Below are 22,153 nucleotides of genomic sequence, written 5' to 3'. Positions count from 1 at the left end.
TTCTAATATAAAACCAAAGTCAAATTTCAGAGAAATATTTTAATAAAGAAGGAAAAGGCTTAATTTCAAATATGTAAACATGAGACATTTCCATCTTTTTCATGCTTCTCAAAAGCAAAGCAAGAGACTCTTCTTTACTGAAACACGTTGGGAAATTGAGCTGCACAAATCAGTACAACATTTCTGTCAACCCAAATACACATTTTTATTTCTTTTCCTCCTCAAGACCTTTTAATTGGGAGTGGGGGGAAAAGACCTCATCTTGCCTAAAGACACAAAGATACCAATGCCTCTCAGTCCCAAAAACAACTGGTCCATACCACATCCCGCAGGGATGCAGTGTGGCATCCACAAAGGGCAAGAGGAAGGAGGGAGCATCTCCCACCAGACCAGGGTCAGCATCCAGTCTGGGGGCTCAGCAGCGGTGACAGGGACAGGATGCAGGCACCAAACCTTGCACGGGAATTAATCCCCTGCCCTCAGGAGCCCTCTGCCTCCCGTTGCTTTGCCCACACCACCAGGTCACAGGAAAGCAGATGGAGGGCAGGAAGTCCTTACCATGGGGTAGCATTGAGCTAGTAGTAAGTGCCAGCATCTGGGAACCCTTGCCACAGAGAGAATTAAAAGCAGCCACGCTCCAAAGGCAATAGGGGAGTGTTACTAAAGCCGCCTACTTAGTTCAAGTGAGCTCACAAAAGCAACGGACCCCCATGTTTTTTGGGAGAAATGCAGAGATCCCTAGGGCCAGATGAGCCCAGGTATGCCTGCACAGGGTGGGAGGTGAGCACAGAGGCCACCAGAGCTCCCGGAGCAGGCCAAAGCATTATCCGAAGCAAAGAGAGGACAGCCTTTTAAAACAAGGAGGTGGAGGGCTGGGCAAAGGGAGCCTGACAGCATCCGCTGCATCACTAAAGGATCAGCAACACTGTGTTGTGCCTGAGAAGCTGTCCTGGAAGGGCTTTTGCACAGAGGAGGCTGTTCCCCTCCTTGCACATTCAGGAATGCTCCTCTCTCTGCCTGTCGGTGCTCCATTATCCAAAGACTCCAGCAAACGAGGCAACACCAGCAGGGGCACGACTTGACTCGATGCCTCCCTGCAAAGGCTCAAAGTCACCAGAAGGGGAAAGGAGTGGGGGAGCTGGCGGAGAGCACCCCCTTGCCCAAGTCAGACCCGCACAAGCCTCATCTAAAGCCTTCCCTGGGGAGGAGGGGCTGCACAGCCAGCACCACTGTGTGCAGTCCCCCTCCCCACCGCCCCCTTCCCCTAAACTCGCTCTCGGGCCAGTTCTACTGAACAATCTCGCCGCAGGCTGCTTTTGTAAGACTCCAACCCCAAAAGAAAAATGATGGGTTTGAACTCTTAACCCCGCCCCAGAAAAAGGCTGGAATTAAAAGGGGTTTATGACTAAGTATGCAGATGGGAATACTGTAATAACAACAGGCAAAATGTTTGCCCAGCAGTTCTGGGCTGGTTTCGGAGGGAGGGAGAGGGAGGGAGAGTGGGACGGGGCGGCTTCTGGCCGGAGGATGACGGCACGGAGAAAGAATTTGGCGGCTGGGAGGGAAGGGAGGTTGCTGATAAATGCTGGGGCAGAGGCGAGGAGGGGGGCCGGGACCCGAACGCCGCATGGTTGGCACTTCAGGGAGGCTGCTGCGGCGCTGCGGGTTTCTGGCCGGCTGACAAAGGCACTGCCACCGAGGAGGCGAGCGGGGAAGGGGGAGATGGCAGGAGGGCTCAGCTCTGGGGCTGGCTCAGCACGGATCACACGCCTTGTGGGACACTGTCACACTTGATGAGGCTGGGAGGCACAATGGGGAATGTATAAAGGCAGACGGCAACGCTCCCTCATACACCAAATCCCTTCTGATGGGGGGATCCGTGCACACAGATTCCTGCCAAAGGGAGAGCCCTCAACCTCAAACAAGTGGCTAATTTTTACTAGCTGTGAGACTCCAGCTCTGCTGAAAAGGTGATAAAATCTCAGTGCCTAAGTCACCTAGGAGGGCATTTTCAGAACATCACCTTCCCCTTTTAACAACAGGTTGCACCAAAGCCCCACAAGTGGGAGGCTCAGGGTAGGGATGACCCAAACCTCAGCCACTATCCTCGAGGAGTGCAACCCACTGCTGGCATAACCTTTATGCAAGAGTGGAGAACACTGCTTCTCCAGCCCCCAAAACTGCACAAGCCTGCTCCCAACTCTTCGGGCACTCAGGGACACCCAGAACTCCCCTCTCTGTAGGGGACCAGCCAGGTGAGGCAGCTTGACTGTTCCCTGTCAAGGAGCCCCCCAACACTGCTCAGCAGAGCCCACAAGCACCTCCATTGGCATACAGTCCACAACAGCCCACTGGGAATGCGAGTCCTTGATTGTACCAAAGCAGCACCTCCAGCTCTCCACACAGTAAGTGCCTGCAAACTTCATACAAGATGCAAACCACTTGCACAACATCACACACAACTTGGCAGCCACGGGCCAGAAAGCCACCAAACACCCAAGTCTTGAAACCCACCAGGACCCACGGGACAGAAACTCATGTCTGGCACAGGGAAACAAGCCACAAACCCACAGAGCTCCCCAAGCCCCCAGAGGAGCCACAATATCAAACTAATTCAAGTTTGAGCAATGCTCCTGCCACAGGCACAGGGATCTTCCCCCCGTGCTTGCTGGGCACAGCCCAGCCTGATGCAACAGCAGCACTTTGCCAACCCAAGCACCTCACAGGGGTACAAGATTCAGATGAGAACATGCCCCAGCTGCTTCCCTGAGAAGGTAAAGCTGCGTGCAAAAAATTCACAGCATGACTGGCAAGGCAGGAACTCCAGGAGACTCCCAAGGCAGGGGATTTGCAAGCGCATCTCACACCCACCTTTGCTCGACAGGGGCCTCAGAGTTGTCAGCACCAGCACATGGAGTTTTGACTCGACTATGGTCACCTCCTGCTGACCCACCGCATCTACCAGAGTGGTGGAAGGAGCCTGTGGATATTACAAGCTCTTTCTCATTGCTACAATCCTCCTCCAGGTCCGACTCATTGCACTTATGAACAGAAACACAGCAGCCCTACAGCAACCAAGTGAGAGGCACGTGAAACCCCCCCAAACTACCTCCTACAGCACCTGGTACTGCTGCTACCAGCAACACAACACAGGGGACAAGGAAATACAAAGCCACCACCTCTTAACAAGCAAGAAGGTCTCCACTTTGCCTCCTAAGCAGAGAAAACGCCTCTGTGAAAACACAGACCGTTTGCAGGGTCAGGAAGGACAGTCACTAGCGATGGGAGCGAGCATTGCAAAGGGTTGACAGGGACAGGCAGGCTCTGGTCCCTGCCCACAGCACACGCTGCAGCCTGCAGTGGACACAAGCTGCACAAATGCACAGCTCCCTTCACAGCCACTGCTCTGCCACAGCACGGCGGGGAGAGCCGACACGCCAGGAAGCACTCGGATCAGGTAATGGAGGGTGTAGGAGACTCGTGAGAGGATTCCTGTGAGTCAGCCGAGCTGGCCAGGGCCCAGATCAGCCAGCTCTGCAAAATCAGCAAACAAAAGAGGGCAAAACCTGGACCACCCCAGCCCCTTCCTGCTGCCTCCAAGATGACCTCCGTGAGTGCGGGCTTGAGGAGAGCAGCCACGGACATGTGGAATGCTACAGGACATGTGGAATGCTACAGGACATGTGGAATGCTACAGCCCCGGCTGGGGATGGAGACTCAACCTGCCATGCCTTGGGGCAAGGAGCTGGTCACCACAGTTCCACAGGGAACACAGAGAACACAGTCCTGGGACTCACTGAGCAATTTGGTTTCTCTTCCACCAACACAGGAGACAACATCGCCCTTACTGCTTGTTTAAGCCATGAGCAGTCTCTCTCACATGTAAGCTGAACCCAGGAGATCCTGCTCTCGCCACAGCTTCCAGGGCACTTACAGGATTTAAGGACCAAATGTAAATGCTCCTTTGAAAGTCCTTTTCTGACAGCATTGTTTCCCCTCCCTGCCCAGCTACATCAGCCCGGACATGCTGCCCCAGCACAGGGAGGTCTCCACCACTAAACCCCACTCCCCTGCCCCCTCAGTGGGGTACCACCCACTACCCAGAGAGGAGCCCTGCAGCCAGGTGAGATGGAAGATCAAGCCAAGACCAAACTAAGCTGCCTTTCTTGGTGAGATGGAAGACCAAGGCAGGGCAACACAGCCCTTAGAAACAGATGGGGTCCAGGACCATGCTCCCCCTCCCCTTCCAATAAAGAGGCGATGCAGGCAGACCAGCAGCCTACATCCCTCTGATCCATAACAGCCCATAGCCCTTCCTTCCCCTGCTCCCGACGGGAGGCACACCCAGTGCTAAACACTGAGGCTAACTCCATCCGGTCCTTCTTCCCTATGTCTATTGTCGCTAAAAATTTATCCGGTTTCTGCCAAAAAAACCCAAAAAACCAAAAAAAACAACCCCCCCCAAAAAAACCTCTGCACCTCCCCTCTGCCCTTCAAAGTAAAAGCAGCTCTGCTGTTTTCCCCAGGGAGGGAGCGATGAGTTTAAACATGAGTCCCCCATCCACTCAGCACTGCTCCACTCCTCCTCCTCCAAGGACTTTCACACAGCCCTGTCCCGTCAGCCTGTCTGTGGCATTTGATTCCTGTCTGTCACTAAGTGATGAGGACAAAGGGTGAGGAGTCAGGAAAAGGTCTGAGCTACTTTGTTCATCGTCTGGATACGAACTTTGGATGAACTCCGTGGGGAAAGAGAAAAGCCGCATGGAGCAGGACGCACCGTGCATAGCACTCTCTCTCCTCAAAAAAAAAAAAAAAAAAAGAAAAAAAAAAAAAGAAAAGGGAGGTTTGAACAAGGGGAAGGGTGGGAGGGAAAGGGAGAGGAGAGCATTCCCCATCCCCATGGCGGCAGGCAATCCTGAGAGCTCCCTGCTCCGAGGAGACAGAAGGATATTCAAACCGCCTTCCCAGGAGGCATGTTCAATAAAGCAGGATGCCAACGCAGCCTTTTCTCAAACAAATCTGTTAGCAGCGGGCCAGGGGCCAGCCACAAGGGCTTGCTTTTTAAAGCAACCAAATGGGAATTTCCTAATAAAATAAAATTTTTTAAGAAGTCCCACCGTGGCACGGTAAAGGGAAGCTTGCTGGCAGCCACAAGAAGTAGTTTACGCACAGACCTCTCTGGAAACATGGGAACATGAAATACAGCACAGGACAGGAAGATCTGGGATGCATCCAGAGCATGGGCACTGCAGCACCCCTGTGCTCCCCTGGCACCCACCTGAACCAGCTCAGGGAGATGACTGCCCACGGCGCAGTCACGTACTGGGGTGAAGGTTTGCAACCACAATTTCTGCAGCTCTGAGCAAGGGAGGAGGCTCACACTGCACTGGAACGGAGGTGATTCCCCTCCTGCCGATCTCGGGCACCTGGAAAAGCCACCGCTGGGCATGCTTCTCTTTTGCTTCACTCCATTTTTCAGAGCAAAGCCAAACCAGTTTGCAACTGAAAAGCCCTGGGGTAGTCTTGCAAACATTAAGTAAATCAGCTCCTCCAGGGCAGCAAAGCCACCACAAACTTTCTACTGAATGGCTCTTGCTGTACAGGTAAGATGCCTACCCTGGAATGGGACACAGTCTCCACTGAGGATTATCGACTGGAATAGCCTCGGCACAGGACGTGTCAAGCCACACAGGAAAATGACATTGCAACTCTATGAACAACTCTGCAGCATTCACAAGAGACTTGCTGGGTGCTGGAGCTGAAGGGTGCACCACACAAACCACCCCACCATGCTGCACCAGCATCACCCCCTGAACACAGGAAGGGACCCACAGCTCCACAGGCCTACTGGGAACACCTCCTCTGCCACCTTGGAAGTTTTTACCTAAGGCATGAGCAGTTGGGAATTTGAGGGTCATACTGGAGGTTGCCCACCACCAGCTTTACCAGCACATCCCAGTAAACTTACTCTCCAGGATGGGGAGTCCTAAATAAGACTGAGATTAAATGGGTTACAAAACCCAGGAGACCACCTGAAAGCAATATATCAGAACATGCTGGAGGTTACCCCAGATCCCTTGTCTCTCTACTAAACACCAGCAAATACAAAACCAGCTCTGTGCAAGAAAGCTCTGGGACATGACCAGAGTAGCCCTGCATGTTGCAGCAGACCAGCTGAAAAAGGCAGTGGTGAGACCCCCCCGACCAGGCACATGGCAACAGACAAGGTGCACATTCCCTTTCAACTGGGAGAAAGAAACTTCACCCTTGAGTGGCACCCAGCACAGGAGACTTGGAGCTGCAGAGATGGCCATGGGAGCCACTAATCCCAGTTCCAGTCTGGCCCCTCTGCTTGGGAGGGTTGCCACCAGAACTCTTTAAAGTGGAACGGATCAAAGGCTCAGCTTCACTGACCCACAGTTATGCACGGCCTCAGCCTTCCCAAGATCCACCTGCTCTACACCAAGACAATGACCACGGTAAAAAAAGAAAGAAAAAGGGGAAGGAAGCACATTTCTGCAGGGAACCAATTCATCTGTGGAGGCTGGGAAAGCAGTGTCCTCCCTTGCAGCCACCACCATGTCCCCAAGGAGCACATGTTAGGAGGTAACTCAAGCATCTCGAAAGCATTGCCCAAGACCTCTGATGGAGAAACTCTGATCTCCTCCAAGAACGGCCAGTCCCTGGGGACTGCCTCTAAAGTACACAGCAGAGCGTGCCAGGGCAAATCGACTCTGCAGCAAAGCCTCAGCCCATTTGGAGGAGTTTGTTCCACTGCTCGCTTCAGAAAGTCCAAAAAGTTCATCTGGCAGTGGGAGGGACCTGTCCCCAGCAGCCCAGCCAAGGCAGCCTGGCTAAAAGCAACAAGCTCCAGACAGGGAGAACCAGACAGAAAACGGAAAAAAATGGACAGGATGTTGGCTGGATTGGCCAGTAATCCCATTTGCAAGAGGTGGGAGCTTCGGAAGGAGATGCTGGTGCTGCTGGATCCAGGGCTGTTTTGAGAACAGCAAGTAAGAGGAACAGAGAAAAAGAGAGGAGGCTGGGGGAAGAGAAGGTAAAAGAAAACAAATCTGCTTTATTATTGCCTGAAACCCAAGGAGACTGATTAAAGCAAACATCCCCCCTGCCCCTTCCAAAGGGTTGTCTCGTCTGCTTCCTAAATCTGATTCCCATTTGTCTCTATATGGTTCTCATTTGTTCTTCATTTAGGTCTCCTCCATGCTCCTTGCCGAGTCTAAGACAGCCCTCTGGAGAGCCATCAGGATGGGCTTCCCCCAGGAACCTGCAAGGGCAATCACTGACCAGGGTCAGACCCAGCACCACTGCCTGTGTAGAGGGAGGAGATGCAGCAAGAGGAAGGCAGCAGGCTGCGACTACACACAATGTGCAAGAGGCCAGGGAGATCCTCGGAAGGAGCTGCCAGAGGGAAAAGAGCATCACTACCCAAAGGTGCTGATGGGAGCCTGGGTGCCTCTGGGGTAGCATTTCCGAAGGGTGAAGCAAACCAATTAAAAAAAGAGCAAAAGGAACCAGGAAGAGGGGATGCAGCATGAGCACAGACCCACCGCAGGAGCAGTTTCCCTCCTTGTCAGCAGACGGCCTTCTGATTAAATAGGAGCTTAAAAATTACCCTAACGGAGTTCCTTTCAAACACAAACCGCAGGGACCTCTCCTAATTGCACAGCTCCTTTCTCAGTCACAGCCCATGTAGGATAAAGCAGGTCCATACGCCGCCCTTGCCCGCAGCGTCTGCCTCGGCACGCGGGACCGGCACACGGGACCAGCACACTCCCCCAGCCGTGCCCACAGCTCCCAACCAGGCACTGGGGCTGGAAGCACTCTGCCATTACAACCCTCACCTTCTGCCCTGGCCCCTGGCTGTTGGATGCCCACGGGACCACTGCCTTTGCCAAAGGATGTTTCCAAGCCCTGACCAAACATGGCGGAAAAAGGGAAATAAAAATCCGTCCTTCTACCCATGTGGACTTTGCCACCTGCCTCAGGTGTATGGAAAGACCAGAGACTTCCCCTACCACCACCCTTTGCTGTGTCTCATCTCCTTCCATATTGCTTGTGGGGTTTTCCATTGTAAACAATCCCCATCTGCCCTTGGGATAGTTTCCCTAAACCTCCAGTCATGCCATTGTGCTGCTGTATATGCCATTCTACCCCCAAGAGCCCACAGATCAGGACCCCACAACTTTCTAGACCTAGATGCAAAAGAGCCATTTCTAAAGAGAACTCCCACCCTGGGTTGTGCACCTCCCAGCCATGTACTGCAAACCTATCCAAATGGAAATACAGCCCCCTCTGCCACAGTAAAAACAAACCAGGCACCTGCTGCCCAACCGACTCATCCACCACAAGAGGATGCAGGGCAGGGTCTGAACTCTCCAGAGCCAGGGCCAACCCTGCATCCACCCAACATCAGAGCAGGTCCAGAGGGTTGCGCAGGTATCGTTGTGCTACACTACACCATTGTCACCCTCCTGTTTGCTGCCTCTGCAGAGCACACAGTACCCACCAGCTGCTCTCCCTGCTCCCTCCTGCCCATAAGGAAAGCACAGACCCCTGACCTTCTCCAACGCATCCCCCCAGCCTGTCCGCAGCTTAAGCAGCCCAGGTGTGCAAATGTTACCCAATGCCCTCGCCAGGCAGAAAGTAAATTCCACCAAACGGGGGAAATGCCAGCTGCAGTCAGACACTGGGATGTGCAAATAGCAGCCGGGGACCTTCGGGAGAGGAACAGCCTGGGCCCAGGCGTTCCTACCGATAATCCTTCTCAGGATGCCTCCTCCAGCAGCTCCTGTGGCAGAGGAAGGATGCTAATTTGACTATTTGAGGGAGTGGAAAAAAAAAAAATAAATTAAACGTTTGCTATTGCGCTAAATGACCTTTTCAGCCACTTGGGGACAGAATTGCACCGGGGCTTTGGAGTGAGCTACAGCGGGCACTGCTCGCTCCCTGCTCCCATGCTGGATGCTTTGCGCCTCCAGATGCATTTAAGAGGTCCATGCCCCCCAGCCACCTCTGACCACGCAGCAACAGAGCTGAAAAACAGCTTCTTTAGAAAAAAATCTGCACGTAGCAGGGAGGAAGAAGTGGTCTGCTAAGAGCTCGCTGAGCAAAGCGCTCCAGACGGTTTCATTTCACATCGCCGAAAGCGTAAATCAGGGAATTGCTCCTTGGGTTCTTCTCCATTAGCAAAGTATATTGCAACTCCCCTTCCCACCACCGATACCGATCGACACTTCACATCTGCTGACCAGATCTAACAGCCAGGATTTTCCAGGGGAATAATACATTTGCTGAAAACACCATTCCTGCCACCTGCTCCCCCCAAACACGTAACCGCTCCGGGAGCAGGCTCCTCGCTCTCGGCGGGCACACGCGCAGCACAGCGCTGCAGCCAGAAGCTTCACGAATTCACATGAGAAATAAATAGGTGACCCCTTCAAAGCAAGGGTCATAAACCCTTCAAAACACACTTTCAACCAGTGGAGCATGTCCCACCGCCTGCAACTTCCCTGCCCATGGACAAACACCCTTCTGGAAAGCACAAGCTTCACACAAAACATACGGGAGAGGCTGTGTCGTGTGCTATCAAGTCAGGATTGATGGCTGCAACTCTGTCCAACTCATTTCTTTCACCATGTAAACTGTGCCTTTTGTCTAGAGATTTGCAATATTCAGAGTATTGCAAATTCATCGTGTTATTGCAATATTTGAAATATTTTTGCAGTTTCTTGCAATATTGCAAGGAATCGTTTTATTGAAAATTCTTGCAATATTGTTGCAATTAATATATTATTGCCATAATAATTTTGCATATAAGCATCCTCCTCCCAAACAAAAAAAAAAGACTAAGTTAAAACACTTGCAACCTTTTAAAATTAGAGACTTAAGAGTTAAAAGCCAAATTCACAGCTTCAAGCCAGAAGACCAACTCATCCAGAGGCTGCCGGTATTGTATCATTCCTAATGTTTCACCAGAGAATCACTGCACAGGGGAAAAAAAAAAAAAAAAGAAAAAAAAGTATGTGTGTAAACAAGCAAAGGTACACCCACAAGCAGCTTGGGTTTTGAAACATTAATGTTGAAATTAGAAAGGCACATTTCGGAGAGTTATGGGCAGATTCACTTTCAGTTTGGCTCCAGCCTTTAAATATCAAATGTCAAAGGAAACAACTGCACTGAGTTAACAGAGAAAAATCCCCGTGCTGCGGAGACACATCCAGGATCGGGACCACTGGAGTTGGGAAAGGAGCAGGGAGCAGCAATAAACACTTTGCAACTGGAAGGGTATTTTTGCTGGGTAACCTGCCACTGCTAATTCTGCTAATCGACATCACTCTGGAATTTGAAAATGTTATCCAACCAGGAGAGAAACTTGATTTTCCTCTTCTGATAACAAGGATGGGCAGGCCAGCCAGGCTGGGTGAAACCAAAAATGGGACATGGAAATGATGAACTGAGTTTCTCGGCTTGCACTCAAGTGAGAAACAAAAATCCAGCCACCAGCATTTAAACAGGCTGATCCCACTTGCAAAGGCAGCTCCGCTCGTTTTGCAACAAGGTTGAAGTAAAATGGCAAAGTTATCATTTTAGATTAGAGCAGCTCCTCTCAGCACCCACTTTCCACTGGGGGGAAATGGGGGCTTTCCATTTATCAGTATATTTAAAAAAAACAAAAGGGGGGGTGGGGGTTGGAAACTGCACATCAGCTTAGGGCAAGCAAAAAAAGCTATTTTGGGTAAGGCTTCTCCTATAAATAAAAGGCTGGGCAGGGAAAGAACAGTGACAATGGACTGCTCGCTCAAGGTGTCAGAGGGGATTTCTATTATCTGTGCTGACCACCTCCCCAAAACACAGCAACAGCACATTGCTCCTCGGCAGGCACAGCTTCCCCAGCAGCCAAACCCTCCATCGGGCTGCCCCTTCTCCTGTTGCCTTGCCTTGAACCACCAGGAAGAGGAGCCAGTAAAAGGTGTCTTTCTGTCCCAGTTTAAAAATGTAAATATAAATAAATATATATATATATTTATACATTTTATGTATATATACATACATACGCACAGGGGCAGGGCTCACAAACACAAGGCCAAGAGATACAAATATTCCTTTCTTTTTTTACTAACTGACACAGTTGCAAATGAATAATTCCAGCCCAAGCTATTCCCAGCACCGTGAGGAAGCATCACCTGAGTCCCTCCCCAGCCTGGCTGCTGGTCTGACAATGCACATTAATGAATTCAGCCCACAGCCTCCTCAGGCCATGGGTTTCTGTAATTTATCCCGGTACTGCCCACCACACTTTATTATTTAGATCACCGGGGGATGCAACACCTCCAAGGCAGTTTTGCCAGCCACCCAGCCCACAAAACCATCGGTTTTGATTTCAAAGGGGGTTCCCAGCAGATGCTCCCCAAAGGCAACACTTGAAGAGGAGAGACTGCATGGAAAATCCCTGATGTTGACGCCTCTGGAGCACACTGTAGAGGTGATGGTGTGCAAAGCACCACCAAGCACCCAGCACACCCAAAAAGCTGAGTGTTTGCACAGACCAGGCTCTAGCAGAGAGTGCAGACTTGGGGTGCCACCTAACTCCAGGTTGGCACTCCAGCAGCCAGGCACTGCTCACAAACCGCTTCTCCCACCGTGGGGAACACTCACCAGGCTGACTGGATCGGGATCCAGTGGATGTCTGGGGAAAGCAAAGGACGCAGATTGAGGTTGGTTTATTAGATTACGGACAGCCCCATGCAAATAGGGCCATATTGATCCGGTCTGCAAACACCTGGCTGGGAATACAAGCAGCCCCTGAGTATACAGAAGCTGCTGGAGATTATTAACCAGATCCATTGCTGTAAATCACATTACCTCCTTCCAAACCCTGACCCAGCACTGAGTCCCCCTGTGCTAAGCGCTGTACAGGGCACATCCTTGCAGCACAGGGGAGCATCACTTCTCCCTGACTGGCATGGAAAAGCCCAAAGATTCAGCCCAAAAGTGTGGAGCCTGGCAGGGGCATCCTGCTCTGGGGACCATGGAGACAGGTATGTACAGCCCACCTTCCCCACAGCAACTCCCAAAGCAAAGCATGTGTTACCAGGAGAAACTTACTATATAGGAAAACTGCCATGAGAATGGTAAAGTAGGAAGAAAAAAAAATTTAAAATAATAAAAAGATGGAAAAAAGAAAATATAACATCTTCAGGGGCAAACTCACCCTCTGGTCCTACTGGCTACCTCGTATTTTGCATCAATTGCAAACCACCCCTGTAGTGCACAGGGCAAACAAAACAGGTTCTCTTGCCTCCCAGAGCACCCCAACTCCAAGAATAGGAAGGAAAAAAACTGTAGTAAAATGCTTCCCAGTGGATTTTCAAGAGATCATGAAACCCTTTGCAGAACTTCATTAGCAGAGAAGGCAGCAGCTCCTGGACTAGAGGAGGAACTGGGGAATGTGGTGCCAAACCAAAGGCAGGGAAGGAATCCTGTCTTTCCTCCCTTCTCCCTGCCAAAATCCCCAGCTCTGATTCAGCAGAAGCACCACCAGCAGCACAGCCTACTGTATCTCACTGCAAACAAACTCATTTGTGTTTAAACCACCACCCTACTCCCCTCAAGGATTGCTGCATGCAGTAATTTCCTTGTGACGGGGAAAAAAAAAAAGCCATGATGAAATTGTCTCAGAGTTTCTCTGCGTTTTGTTTACAATCACTGCCCTCAAACCCAGGGCCAGCACGAGCCTGCTAACAGGAATAAATCTCACATTTGAGAGCATTTAGAAAAGCTCTGCTCGCAGACAGTCAGCACTCCGGGGGGGGGGGGGAAATCCCTCTGCAGGTCTCAAATAAGGGAACTTGAACCGTTTTTCCCAGGAGAAATTTAGGCCTGAAAGATCTTCCGAGTTTCTCGTTTGGAGCTACACGGCCCGATAACAAGATCTCTTTCCCTGGACTCGCCCACAACACTGACTGCTGCCAAGATCACACAGAGGCAAAGGGAGATGGACTGGAGAGAGACCCGTGGCAGCAGGGAAGACACACAGAGGATGCTCTGGATAGCTGCTATTTATGCCCACATCTGGCTAACACAGATATTTTTCCAGCATGCATTAACTGAACGTGAAGATCCCTTCTCCTCTGTGCCTTGTCCGGTGCTGTGAGCCAGCAGCACCCAAAGAGGGGGCAGCCAGCACCTCCCTGCCACCCTCCTTCCCTGGACAAATGCACCCAACAGCCACTGCTATCCAAAACCTGGGGAGGTCAGTGCAAGCACAGGCTAGGAAACTTGGGAGCGTGGGATCAAGGAGCACCCATCCCCCAGGAGCAAACAGACGGGGCAGGGAGCGATGGGACACAGCAGAGCCTCCAAGAGCATCCTCCTGCTCTGCTGCAACCACAGCAAAGTTTACTCAACATCAGGCACCCACAAAAACCAAGCCTTGAAATAAAAGCAAACAGCTTTGCTCCTGTGCTCCCCAAACTGTGGGGATTTCCTCAAGAGCGGGAACGATGCGCCAGAGCCAGGCCTGGTTTCTCCACTCTGATAGCAGGGCTGAGAGGGAGGAGGTGGGAGGAAGAGCCCACTGCCAGCCCCATTCTTCCCACCTCCTCCCCTGGAGGATTGCAGGAGGCCAATTTTGATTAAACTAATTAAGCCCGCTCCGTTCAAAGAGCTCCAACCACATGCTACCAGGGGAGAGAAAGAAAATATGAAATTATAAAGAAGAAAAAAGAAGTATCCCTGCAAGCACACTCCTCCAAAGCCATCCATTCCCAGCAGATCCCTGGTGGACAACACCACATTGGAAGAATAAAACCCAGAAAAAGGACTCGCGGCAGTGACAGGTCCATGACCTACTGGAACATGGTCCCCTTTCCATCAGGTTTCCATCCTCTCCCAGCCAGTCCCAAATGTGGCTGCTCCTCTGGCAGTAATACAGCCCTCCACCAAGCCAAGGTCTCCCAAAACATCCCTATCTTCCAACCCCTTGCACATTCCCTCCCCTCCTTTCCCTTGAAGACATCAGTTTTCTGGAAGCAATTTAATTGGAGCTATAGAGAGGCTTCCTCAGGCAGTGTGGGTCAGCTGGAGGCCCTGCTCTCCCAAAATGTTTCACTTCCCCCCCAAGGCAGCCACACCAGGGACCCTGCAGACCCTGCCTGGCTGGGAGAGAGAAGCATCACTTTTGCCTTCAAAGCCTTTCAACTGGAAGAGGAAAAAAAAATAGTAATAACAAATATCAAAGCAAAGGCTTCCTCCCCTTTGAAGGGCAGGAGGGAGAGCAGCCAGGCAAGGGCTGGACCTGCCCAAAGCGGAGCAGGGGACCCCGATCCTGCGGGGTTGGAACACGAGCACTTTCGTGATGAGCTTTCTCAGAAGCAGGATGATGCCTTAGGTGCAAGAATTGCATTGAAATTCAAATCGGGGTGTTGAACTCTCTCCTGCGCCTTGGGAAACCTCCTCCGTGGAAACACAGAATAAGGAGGAGGGCAGGGTTTGATACCCCGGAGAAGGGCTGGGGGGGGAAGGAAAGCAAGCTGCCCCATCCTGCCCTGAGAAACACTTCAGCCAATGTACCCTGCTTACAGCACCCCAAAACCACCAGCGCTGCACACACCATGCCTGTCCCTCTTCTACCCCTGGTGGGATATTAGCTTGGGGGGTGGGGAAGAGAAGGGAGGGAGGGAGGAAGAAAAAGAAACCCCATATCGTAATTGCTATATTAAAGAGAAATAGCAGGCAAGAATAATAAGAGAGGTGTCAGAAGTGAAATACAGTAACAGACATTAAAAAAAAAAAAAAAAGACTACAGTTCTGCGATGGGGGTGTTAATTGAACACAGAGCTGGAGAGAACAAAGGGGTGTTAAGGAAGAAAAGAAGGGGAAAAATCCTACCTCCTCCAAAGATCTGATTTGAGTTAAGTTTGGTGAAGATAATGCACAAGGAAAGGTAGTTAAGAGGCACCTTATATAGCTATTGTGTTCTAAAATTAAAAGAAAAAAAAAAGACACAACAAACCCATTATTCAACAACAATTGCACAGCTAATCAGTGCTGTCTATAAATATTCCACTTCGTAAATCCCCCCCTCCACTGGTGCTATGTACATTTTTCTTTTAATCCTGAATTCCTTCAACACAGAAGGGTGAGGAGAGTAAGAAAATAAAAATCGTGTGATTTCAAATAGAAAGCCAGGGTCTTTTTAAGAAGTAGAATTTGCCCGATGCCCTCACCTCCCCCAAATGAGCAGAGAAAGTGAAACGATGGGAAAAGCTCTTAAGGAGGAGGAATCAGATTAAATGGTCATATATCCTGTGCTCAGCCTCTCCCCGCCGGTCCCCGCCGAACGAGATGGGAGTTGGGAAAGGCTCACAGCTGAAATAGATGCTGCTGCATTTTGACAGCAGATATTTTCCAGTTTGCCATCCAAGGACCCCACGTCTGCGTACGCCTTGCCTGATTCTTCTGCTTAGCTATTCTGCTCATGCAGAGAACAGCTTAAAAAAAAAAAAAAAAACATACCAAGGGAGAGAAGAAAACAAGGAGGGGGGGGGAAAAAAAGCCATAAAGACAGAGCCCCTACCCCTGCCTTCAAACTTTTCATAAATCAGCAATGCAATTTCCGATTTCAATCCCTATTGAAGGAGGAATCAATTGTATTTAGGACAACAATGCCTCCCATTTCCATAATTATTATTCCAAAAAGCCAGCCAGCCATTTGAAGGCAGTCCTGCCCCTTCCCTCGCAACAAAGCGACCAACAGCAAGTGAAAACACACCAAATGAACGCCGGCAACTTCGATGTATATTTAAGCGGCAATTTTTTTGCCCCCACGTACTCCCGCTTGGATCAAACCCCTCAACTTTCAATACTTTTAAACAGACATCACCCCAAAAGCAGCAATCTCCAGGCTGCAAACAAAAGACTGAGCTTTTTTTTTTTTAATCATTATTATTTTTAAAAAGTGTTTATAAATCCTTTAAAATAACTGAAGAGCCCAAACGCAAAAGGGAACTCTTCGGCCAATACAGACGACCTCTTTTTCCAAGAACTTTATGGACACTTTGGGTTTGCTCAAGACAAGGTTAACACCATGAAATATTAGCCATAATGTTGCGAGAGATGGTGGTAAAGTCTCCGTAAGGCTCTGGAGTCACTTAAATCAGGCAGCGGGGTAACTGAACGCACATTTCTGCACATCATAACGCCGGGGGGGAAGATGTACACAAGCACATTGAAACACCCACCAGTGACCACAAACAATCACCAGGATTTCAAACGCGGCACATGCAAAAATCTGGGAAGCTAAATGGAAAGTGGGAAGCAAGAAGTTGCCTCAACTTTCACGCTGCTGCCCACAAAGAAGGGGTAAGCAAACGGAACCAGGTCGTACCCTCGGCCCCAGAAAAAACACAGGCGAACTTCCTCCTAGCATCGGGCCCACAAAGCAATAATTAAAAAAAAAAAAATAATAAAAATAAATCAAAACCATCTGGCCGTTTGCTTCCTTACGAAGTGTGACTTTTGGGGATGCAGACGGGGGAGAGGGGAGGAGGTCTTTGAATTTGCAAAGTGAAGGAATTCACTGTAAACATATCTGAGGGTAGATAAACAACACTCCAAAAGCCATCTCACGTCAACCTCTTCGGAGACCTCCACAGTGCAGCCCCGTAGCCAAGTAACCCAGGCACAACAGCAACAAACAGCATTTTAAAAAAAAAATGTAAGACAGCCCCAGTTCACACCTGAACATCCTGATTTCCAGCAGCATGCTTCACCCTATACCATCTCTTTCCCTTTTCCTTAGCAGACAGGAATTATCCCACCTAGTCACTGTGGGTATGTACAGCTCCTCATCCCTCCCCAGCTCACCGGGACTTCACAGCATCCCCCAAATCACCTGGATTTTCCCACCAAGTTTAGTCCCAGCAGATTCCCCATCCCCTAACTTTGAGACTGCACTGATAGCAATGCCAAACTGGGATTAAACAGCTCCCCTGACAAAAACTGTTCCTGCACAGGCAACATACACAGCATCGAATACACATGGAAAAAAAAAGACAGGCAAACACGTTCTTCGACTCACACAAAATAAAGGAGAAAGAGGGAAAAGGGAAAGGAACTTGGTGGCTCCTTTTTTTGTGGAGGCACACAGGGAAACACTATAAAACCCATCAAATCTATTTCTAGACAGACTGCCCCGTGTTACAGCAAATGAACTGTTCAGAGGTTCCCATACCAAACCCACTGCTTGATATTACAGGAACTCTGTAAGGAAGGACTCCTCGGGAAGGTCAGAGCCGGCCCTGCAGCTGTGAGGACTTCGGAGAGCCGAATGCCATCGGTAGGTGCTTTGTCTGGGCTACACACTGCACAAACAACGCTTAACAAAGGGGCCCCTTAGTCATTTTATATATATTGCAAGAGTCAAGTAATTGTATTTTCAATCAGCTGCTCATGCTAGGAGGTTTTATATATATATATTTAAGAAAGGGGAAAAAAAAAATAAGACCCAGTTCAGGCTTCTGAAAGCTGTTCCCCTTTTATGTGTAACTATCAATGTATATCAACTGGGTGTGCAATCATATTTATTGTCACTTTCATTCATGTCATGCCCTTGCTTATATGGCTTAGATATGAATTATTGACTGTTTCAGTCCTTGTTGTAAAGGGGGGGACGGGGGGGAGAAGTCAAGTACTTTGCAGCGTGCTAAAACAAGGCGGATAGATCGGCAGGGAAAAGCCCACAGATCAACTCTGGTCAGCTCAGAAAACCAAGAGCAGAGATGAACAATCCCTCCCCCCCCTCCAAAATTTCCATCATTTCCCCCACTTTTTTTTTTTCTATTAAAGAAAAAAAGAGAGATTCCAACAAATACATAAATAAGTGGTGCATGTTGCTAAATGTCCTTCCCTGAGCATCTGTTGTTTAAGATCACCCTTGATTGATGACTGCTATTTTTTAATTGTTGCTTTTAAAATTTAAATGCCCCCCTGGGATGTGTTATAAGTGTGTTAGTACATGGTAGGAGGTCTGGAAAGTGGGAAACAGCAGAACCAACGCTCTCATGCCATTAGCTTCTAAAGAAGCCTGAGAACACCCCATGCCATAAAACAACAGTACCCTAAAGTAACTAACAATCTAATATATTGCTTTCACTAAAGGCAACTGACAACTTGTTCTTACATGAGCTAGATGTACATGAGCTAGCCTGGATGATTGGCAGACAACAGCATTTTAACCCCTTCTTAAAAAAAAAAAGGAAACCTTAATGTTTACCCGAATACTGATGGCAATAAAACTGCACAATTTCATTTTGTTGGGGTTATTTCCCCCCACACACACTCTGCATCCAGATTTTATTTTGGTTTTTTTTTAAACAGTGCCATGTCCTGATGAAGAAACCAGAGAGAGACCGAAATTGCAAGGGGGTTGATTTTTTTTTCTTCTCCACAGAAAAAGCAATAAATAAAGAAAGGCTATACAATAGAAATTAAACCACAGTATTTTCCCTTCCAGACACAAACCGCATCATGCAAGTCCACTGCCCGAAGCATTAAAGACTGACGAGTTATTTCTCCCCACTTAAATACTCCTGCATGTGGTGGGGCACAGGGGGGCACAAACTTGGTAAAATAAAACCCTCAAAGAGCAAAAAGAAAAATAATACAGAACCAACAGCATTGATTTCCTACCTGTTTTTTCTTTGATTTCACACAAGACATTAAAAAGCGCTGGCTTCATCCTGTGGCAGTTTAAAGCATGTTTCCTGGAGAGAAAAGAAAAGAGAGGAGGGTGAGGTTAGGATGTCACCACGAGGAACAACTTTCCAAATTCAAGCCGGTTGGCGTGTGTGTGCCAGAGGTGGGGGGGACAGGTTTGAGCCCCCTCAGCCCCAGTGCTGCAAACAGCCACCTACCCAACACGGGGGAGATGAATAACACTAATTCAGGAATGGCTTGAAAATCGCCTTTGCCACGGAGCAGCTCCCATGGCCAGCGGGAGCCAGGCGATCTCCACGCCGAAGCCAGAAGCTTTTGGGAGCCAAGCTGGCATCAACTGTCTTATTCAATACAGAGTGAGCACTGCGCTCTCTCTGTCCCCCACCTACGATATTACACCCGGCCATGTGCTTTATTAGGCTCGTTCTGTGAGGCAGAGGGAAAATAAACCCCCCTTGCCCCAGCGCTGGAAACATCCTCTGCTTAGAGCTGTCAGTTCGGGGGATTTCAGCGCCCAACTTGGAGCACAGAAACACACACGTATGGAATGAGAAACACACACCTATGGAACGAGAAACCCATTCCTCTACCTCCATGCCACTTACATCCAGCTTATTTGCAGGTGTTAAAATTTAATTCTTTACAATTGGGACAGTAAACACATTAAAAATCACAGCCGGCTGCTGTTGGGAAGGGGAGGGAATGCTATTCAGCGCTGCTCTTTTTGACTGCTGTTATTTCAGAGCTGACCGTTCTCCCGTGGGTTTTGAGGAGAGACTTTTGGGGGGGGGGGTGTTTAATTGGGTGGTTTTAAAACCCACCAAGCACCCGCTGAGGCAAAGAAAAATATCATTTCATTTTTTCTCTCAAGCCATACGACCCTTTAGACAAGGGTTCAGTTGTATAAAGGGCTGTTGCTATCGGGCACGGGTTACGGGATTTCTGTTTACCAACCGAAATTACACGCGAAAAACGATGTGAACATCTGGCAAACATTCACACTACTCACCCCACCACCCACAACATGTTAAAAAGATTTATATATCTGATGAAGTCTCTCAAAGGTGTATACCCTTGCAGAACCACAGTGTTCCCTTATCAGCACACCCAGATGGGCGCAGACATTTGGGTATACGCAAATCACGTACATACGCTGTCGGGGCCCTCTTACAAATAATACAGGCACTTTGCATCGTCCCAAAACTTCATTAAAAAAGAAAAAAAAAAAAAGGCAGCAGCAAAATAACCCCTGCAATAGTAGGGTGGAAGGAGGAAATGCAAAGCCAAATATTATTGATAAATAGAGTATGTTTGTCAACTCAGATATAAAAATATTTTTTACTGAAAGTACTGAGGAAGCAGCTGAAATAGACCAGCAAGGCAAACCCATAAAGCCTTCTCTTAGCTCTGTTCTGCTTCGGTTTTAGTGATTTGATTAACTACACTAAATTATCCAGGCAGGAACACACATGATTCCTGCAACTCTCCAAAGAAAGATCCCCTCACTGCCCCGGGTCTAGCCGGGGAGAAAGTGAATGATTTCCTCCGCCTCACAGCTACTCTGCCCCTGCAAGAACATAAGAAAATAAGATCAGCCTCGCAACAAGCCCTTTTAGTAAGCAGGAGCTTTACAGAAGCTGTGGAGGTGGGGAGGACGAAAGTTGTGGTTTGGGGGGGGTACTTTTACCCTTCTGGAAGTTCTTCATAAGCGAGTTTTGGGGCTGTGAGGAGCGTTTTTCTAGGAACAATGTATTCTAGCAATCTGCTCCAGCTCGGGGCATGAATAGCAGGGGGAAGGACACCACACGGAGAAGCTCTGCAGCCCAGAAGAGATTTCAAGCATACCCCAGGCGATTCGGGGCAACTTTTTTGTTTTAATTCCTTCATTTGGGGATTTTTTTCTCCCCTCCCTTAACTTTTAGTAGCGCTTTAGAAGGTGTGCATTAGATTTGCACTCCCTGAAGCTCAGGACAATTCAGATACCGGCTTTTACAGCCTTATTTTTCCTTTTTAAATACATCTGCAATTAAGAAGAAAAAAAAAAAATAAAAAAGGCGAAGCGTCTACGAGCATCTTCCAAGCGCAGAAACACGGCCTTAAAAATAACACCACTACAGGGCCCTAGGAAAGAACATCATTAGCGGCCCTGAAAGCGGGGCAGCACTTCGTGGCTCTTTCAGAGGAGCCCGGAGCGGAGCCTCCCGCACGCCCAGCCTGCCCCAACCACCATCGCCCTCCGCAATTATCCCCCAGCCCAAAAAGGCTGGGAAAAGCCAGGCCCAGTTTGGGATGGAGGAAGAAGAGGGGAGGCTGCAGGCGCTGCGACCCCTCGATACCCCAACGAAGTTGGGGGTGGTGGTGGGGAGGAAATAGGAAATAAAAAGGATGGATATCAACCATTCTTTTCGCCTCCCTCCCCCCGTTTCTCAGCGGCAGGAGCAGCAGGACCCGGTTCCCCGGTGCGCCCCGCGGCCGGGCGCGCTCCCCCCGCCGCACAACAAAGGCCGGGCCGGGGCGCGGGGGAAACTTCCCGGCACCTGCCCCCCCGCGCTCCCCACCGCTCTCACCTGGCCTGCGCCTCGTCCAAACTCTGGTCCGTGATGGTCATGATCTGCTGTAAGATGTCTCCGATGTCCTGCTTCCTGCCTGCCTCCCCCTCCGCCCCGCCTGGTCCATCCTGCATGTGCTGGGACAGGCCCGGGTGCCCCGGCATCCCCACCCCGCTGTGCGTGTGCATCAGCCGCGGCTGGTCATCCATCGCCGGCCGCCGGCCCCGCTCCGCCGCCGCCTCCTGCCCTGGCTGCCGGGAGCGGCGCGGCTGGGCTGGCCGCCTGGCTCCTCGCTTTCTTTTCTTGCTCGCTTTCTTCTTCTTCTTTCCTCCCCCCCCTTCCTCCTCCTCCTCCTCCTCCTCCCCAGCCTCTTCCTCTTCGCTTTTTATTTATCCTTCACGCTGGCGCCCGGCTCCGCGGCGGGGAGGAAGAGGAGGAGGAGAAAAAAAATGAAGGAGGGGGGAGAGGAAAAAAAAAAAAAAAAGAGGGAGAAAAAAGAAAGGGGAAAAAATCCCTTTGGCTGCTGGAGGAGGAGGAGGAGGAGAAGGAGGGGGGAGGGAGGGAGGGAGGGAAGGAGGAGGGAGGGAGAGAGGGGGGGGGGTTCCGGGGAAGGGAGGGGAAAACGGCGGCGACTCCAAAAGCAGGGCAGCTCAGCCCCGCGCCGGGGAGGCAGCGGGCGGGCCAGGGGCAGGGGCTGCGCCTGGGGAGGAGGAGGAGGAGGAGGCGGCGGCGGCAGCAGCGGTGGCCGCGGCGGGGCGGCCGCCCGCGATGGCAGCGCCGGAGCTGCCGCGGCCGGAGCGCGGCGGAGCCCCCGCGCAACCGGGGGAGGGCTCCAAACTTTCCCCCACCCTGGGGCCGCGCTCGGG

At 50.3% G+C, this 22,153-nt stretch overlaps 1 protein-coding gene and 1 long non-coding RNA gene across 4 annotated transcripts in view; one reads left to right on the top strand and one right to left on the bottom strand.

Annotated features, from left to right (window-relative positions):
* PBX1 (PBX homeobox 1) overlaps positions 1 to 22,153 on the bottom strand; it is a 131,448-nt gene that overhangs the window by 108,197 nt on the left and 1,098 nt on the right. For 2 of the 3 annotated variants that reach the window (XM_027658345.1, XM_027658347.1), the window contains exons 1-2: positions 21,306 to 21,792; positions 18,712 to 18,785 (exon numbers count right to left, since the gene is read on the bottom strand). In XM_027658345.1, coding sequence (XP_027514146.1) covers positions 18,712 to 18,785; positions 21,306 to 21,496 — 265 coding nt within the window. In that variant the 5' untranslated portion in view covers positions 21,497 to 21,792. Of the gene's footprint in view, positions 1 to 18,711; positions 18,786 to 21,305; positions 21,793 to 22,153 lie in introns of those variants that run through there. The other variant, XM_027658346.1, reaches the window with a different exon arrangement.
* On the top strand, positions 11,914 to 18,668 carry LOC113954256. The gene is made up of 3 exons (XR_003530154.1): positions 11,914 to 12,059; positions 17,279 to 17,359; positions 18,536 to 18,668. It is a non-coding gene; the product is annotated as an uncharacterized LOC113954256 (long non-coding RNA).

The sequence above is a fragment of the Corapipo altera genome, unplaced genomic scaffold (assembly GCF_003945725.1).
Source record: "Corapipo altera isolate COAL_440 unplaced genomic scaffold, ASM394572v1 79, whole genome shotgun sequence".
Lineage (NCBI taxonomy): Eukaryota > Metazoa > Chordata > Aves > Passeriformes > Pipridae > Corapipo > Corapipo altera.
The sequence above is the reverse complement of the archived record's forward strand: the minus strand, read 5'-3'. Positions and strand labels throughout refer to the sequence as shown.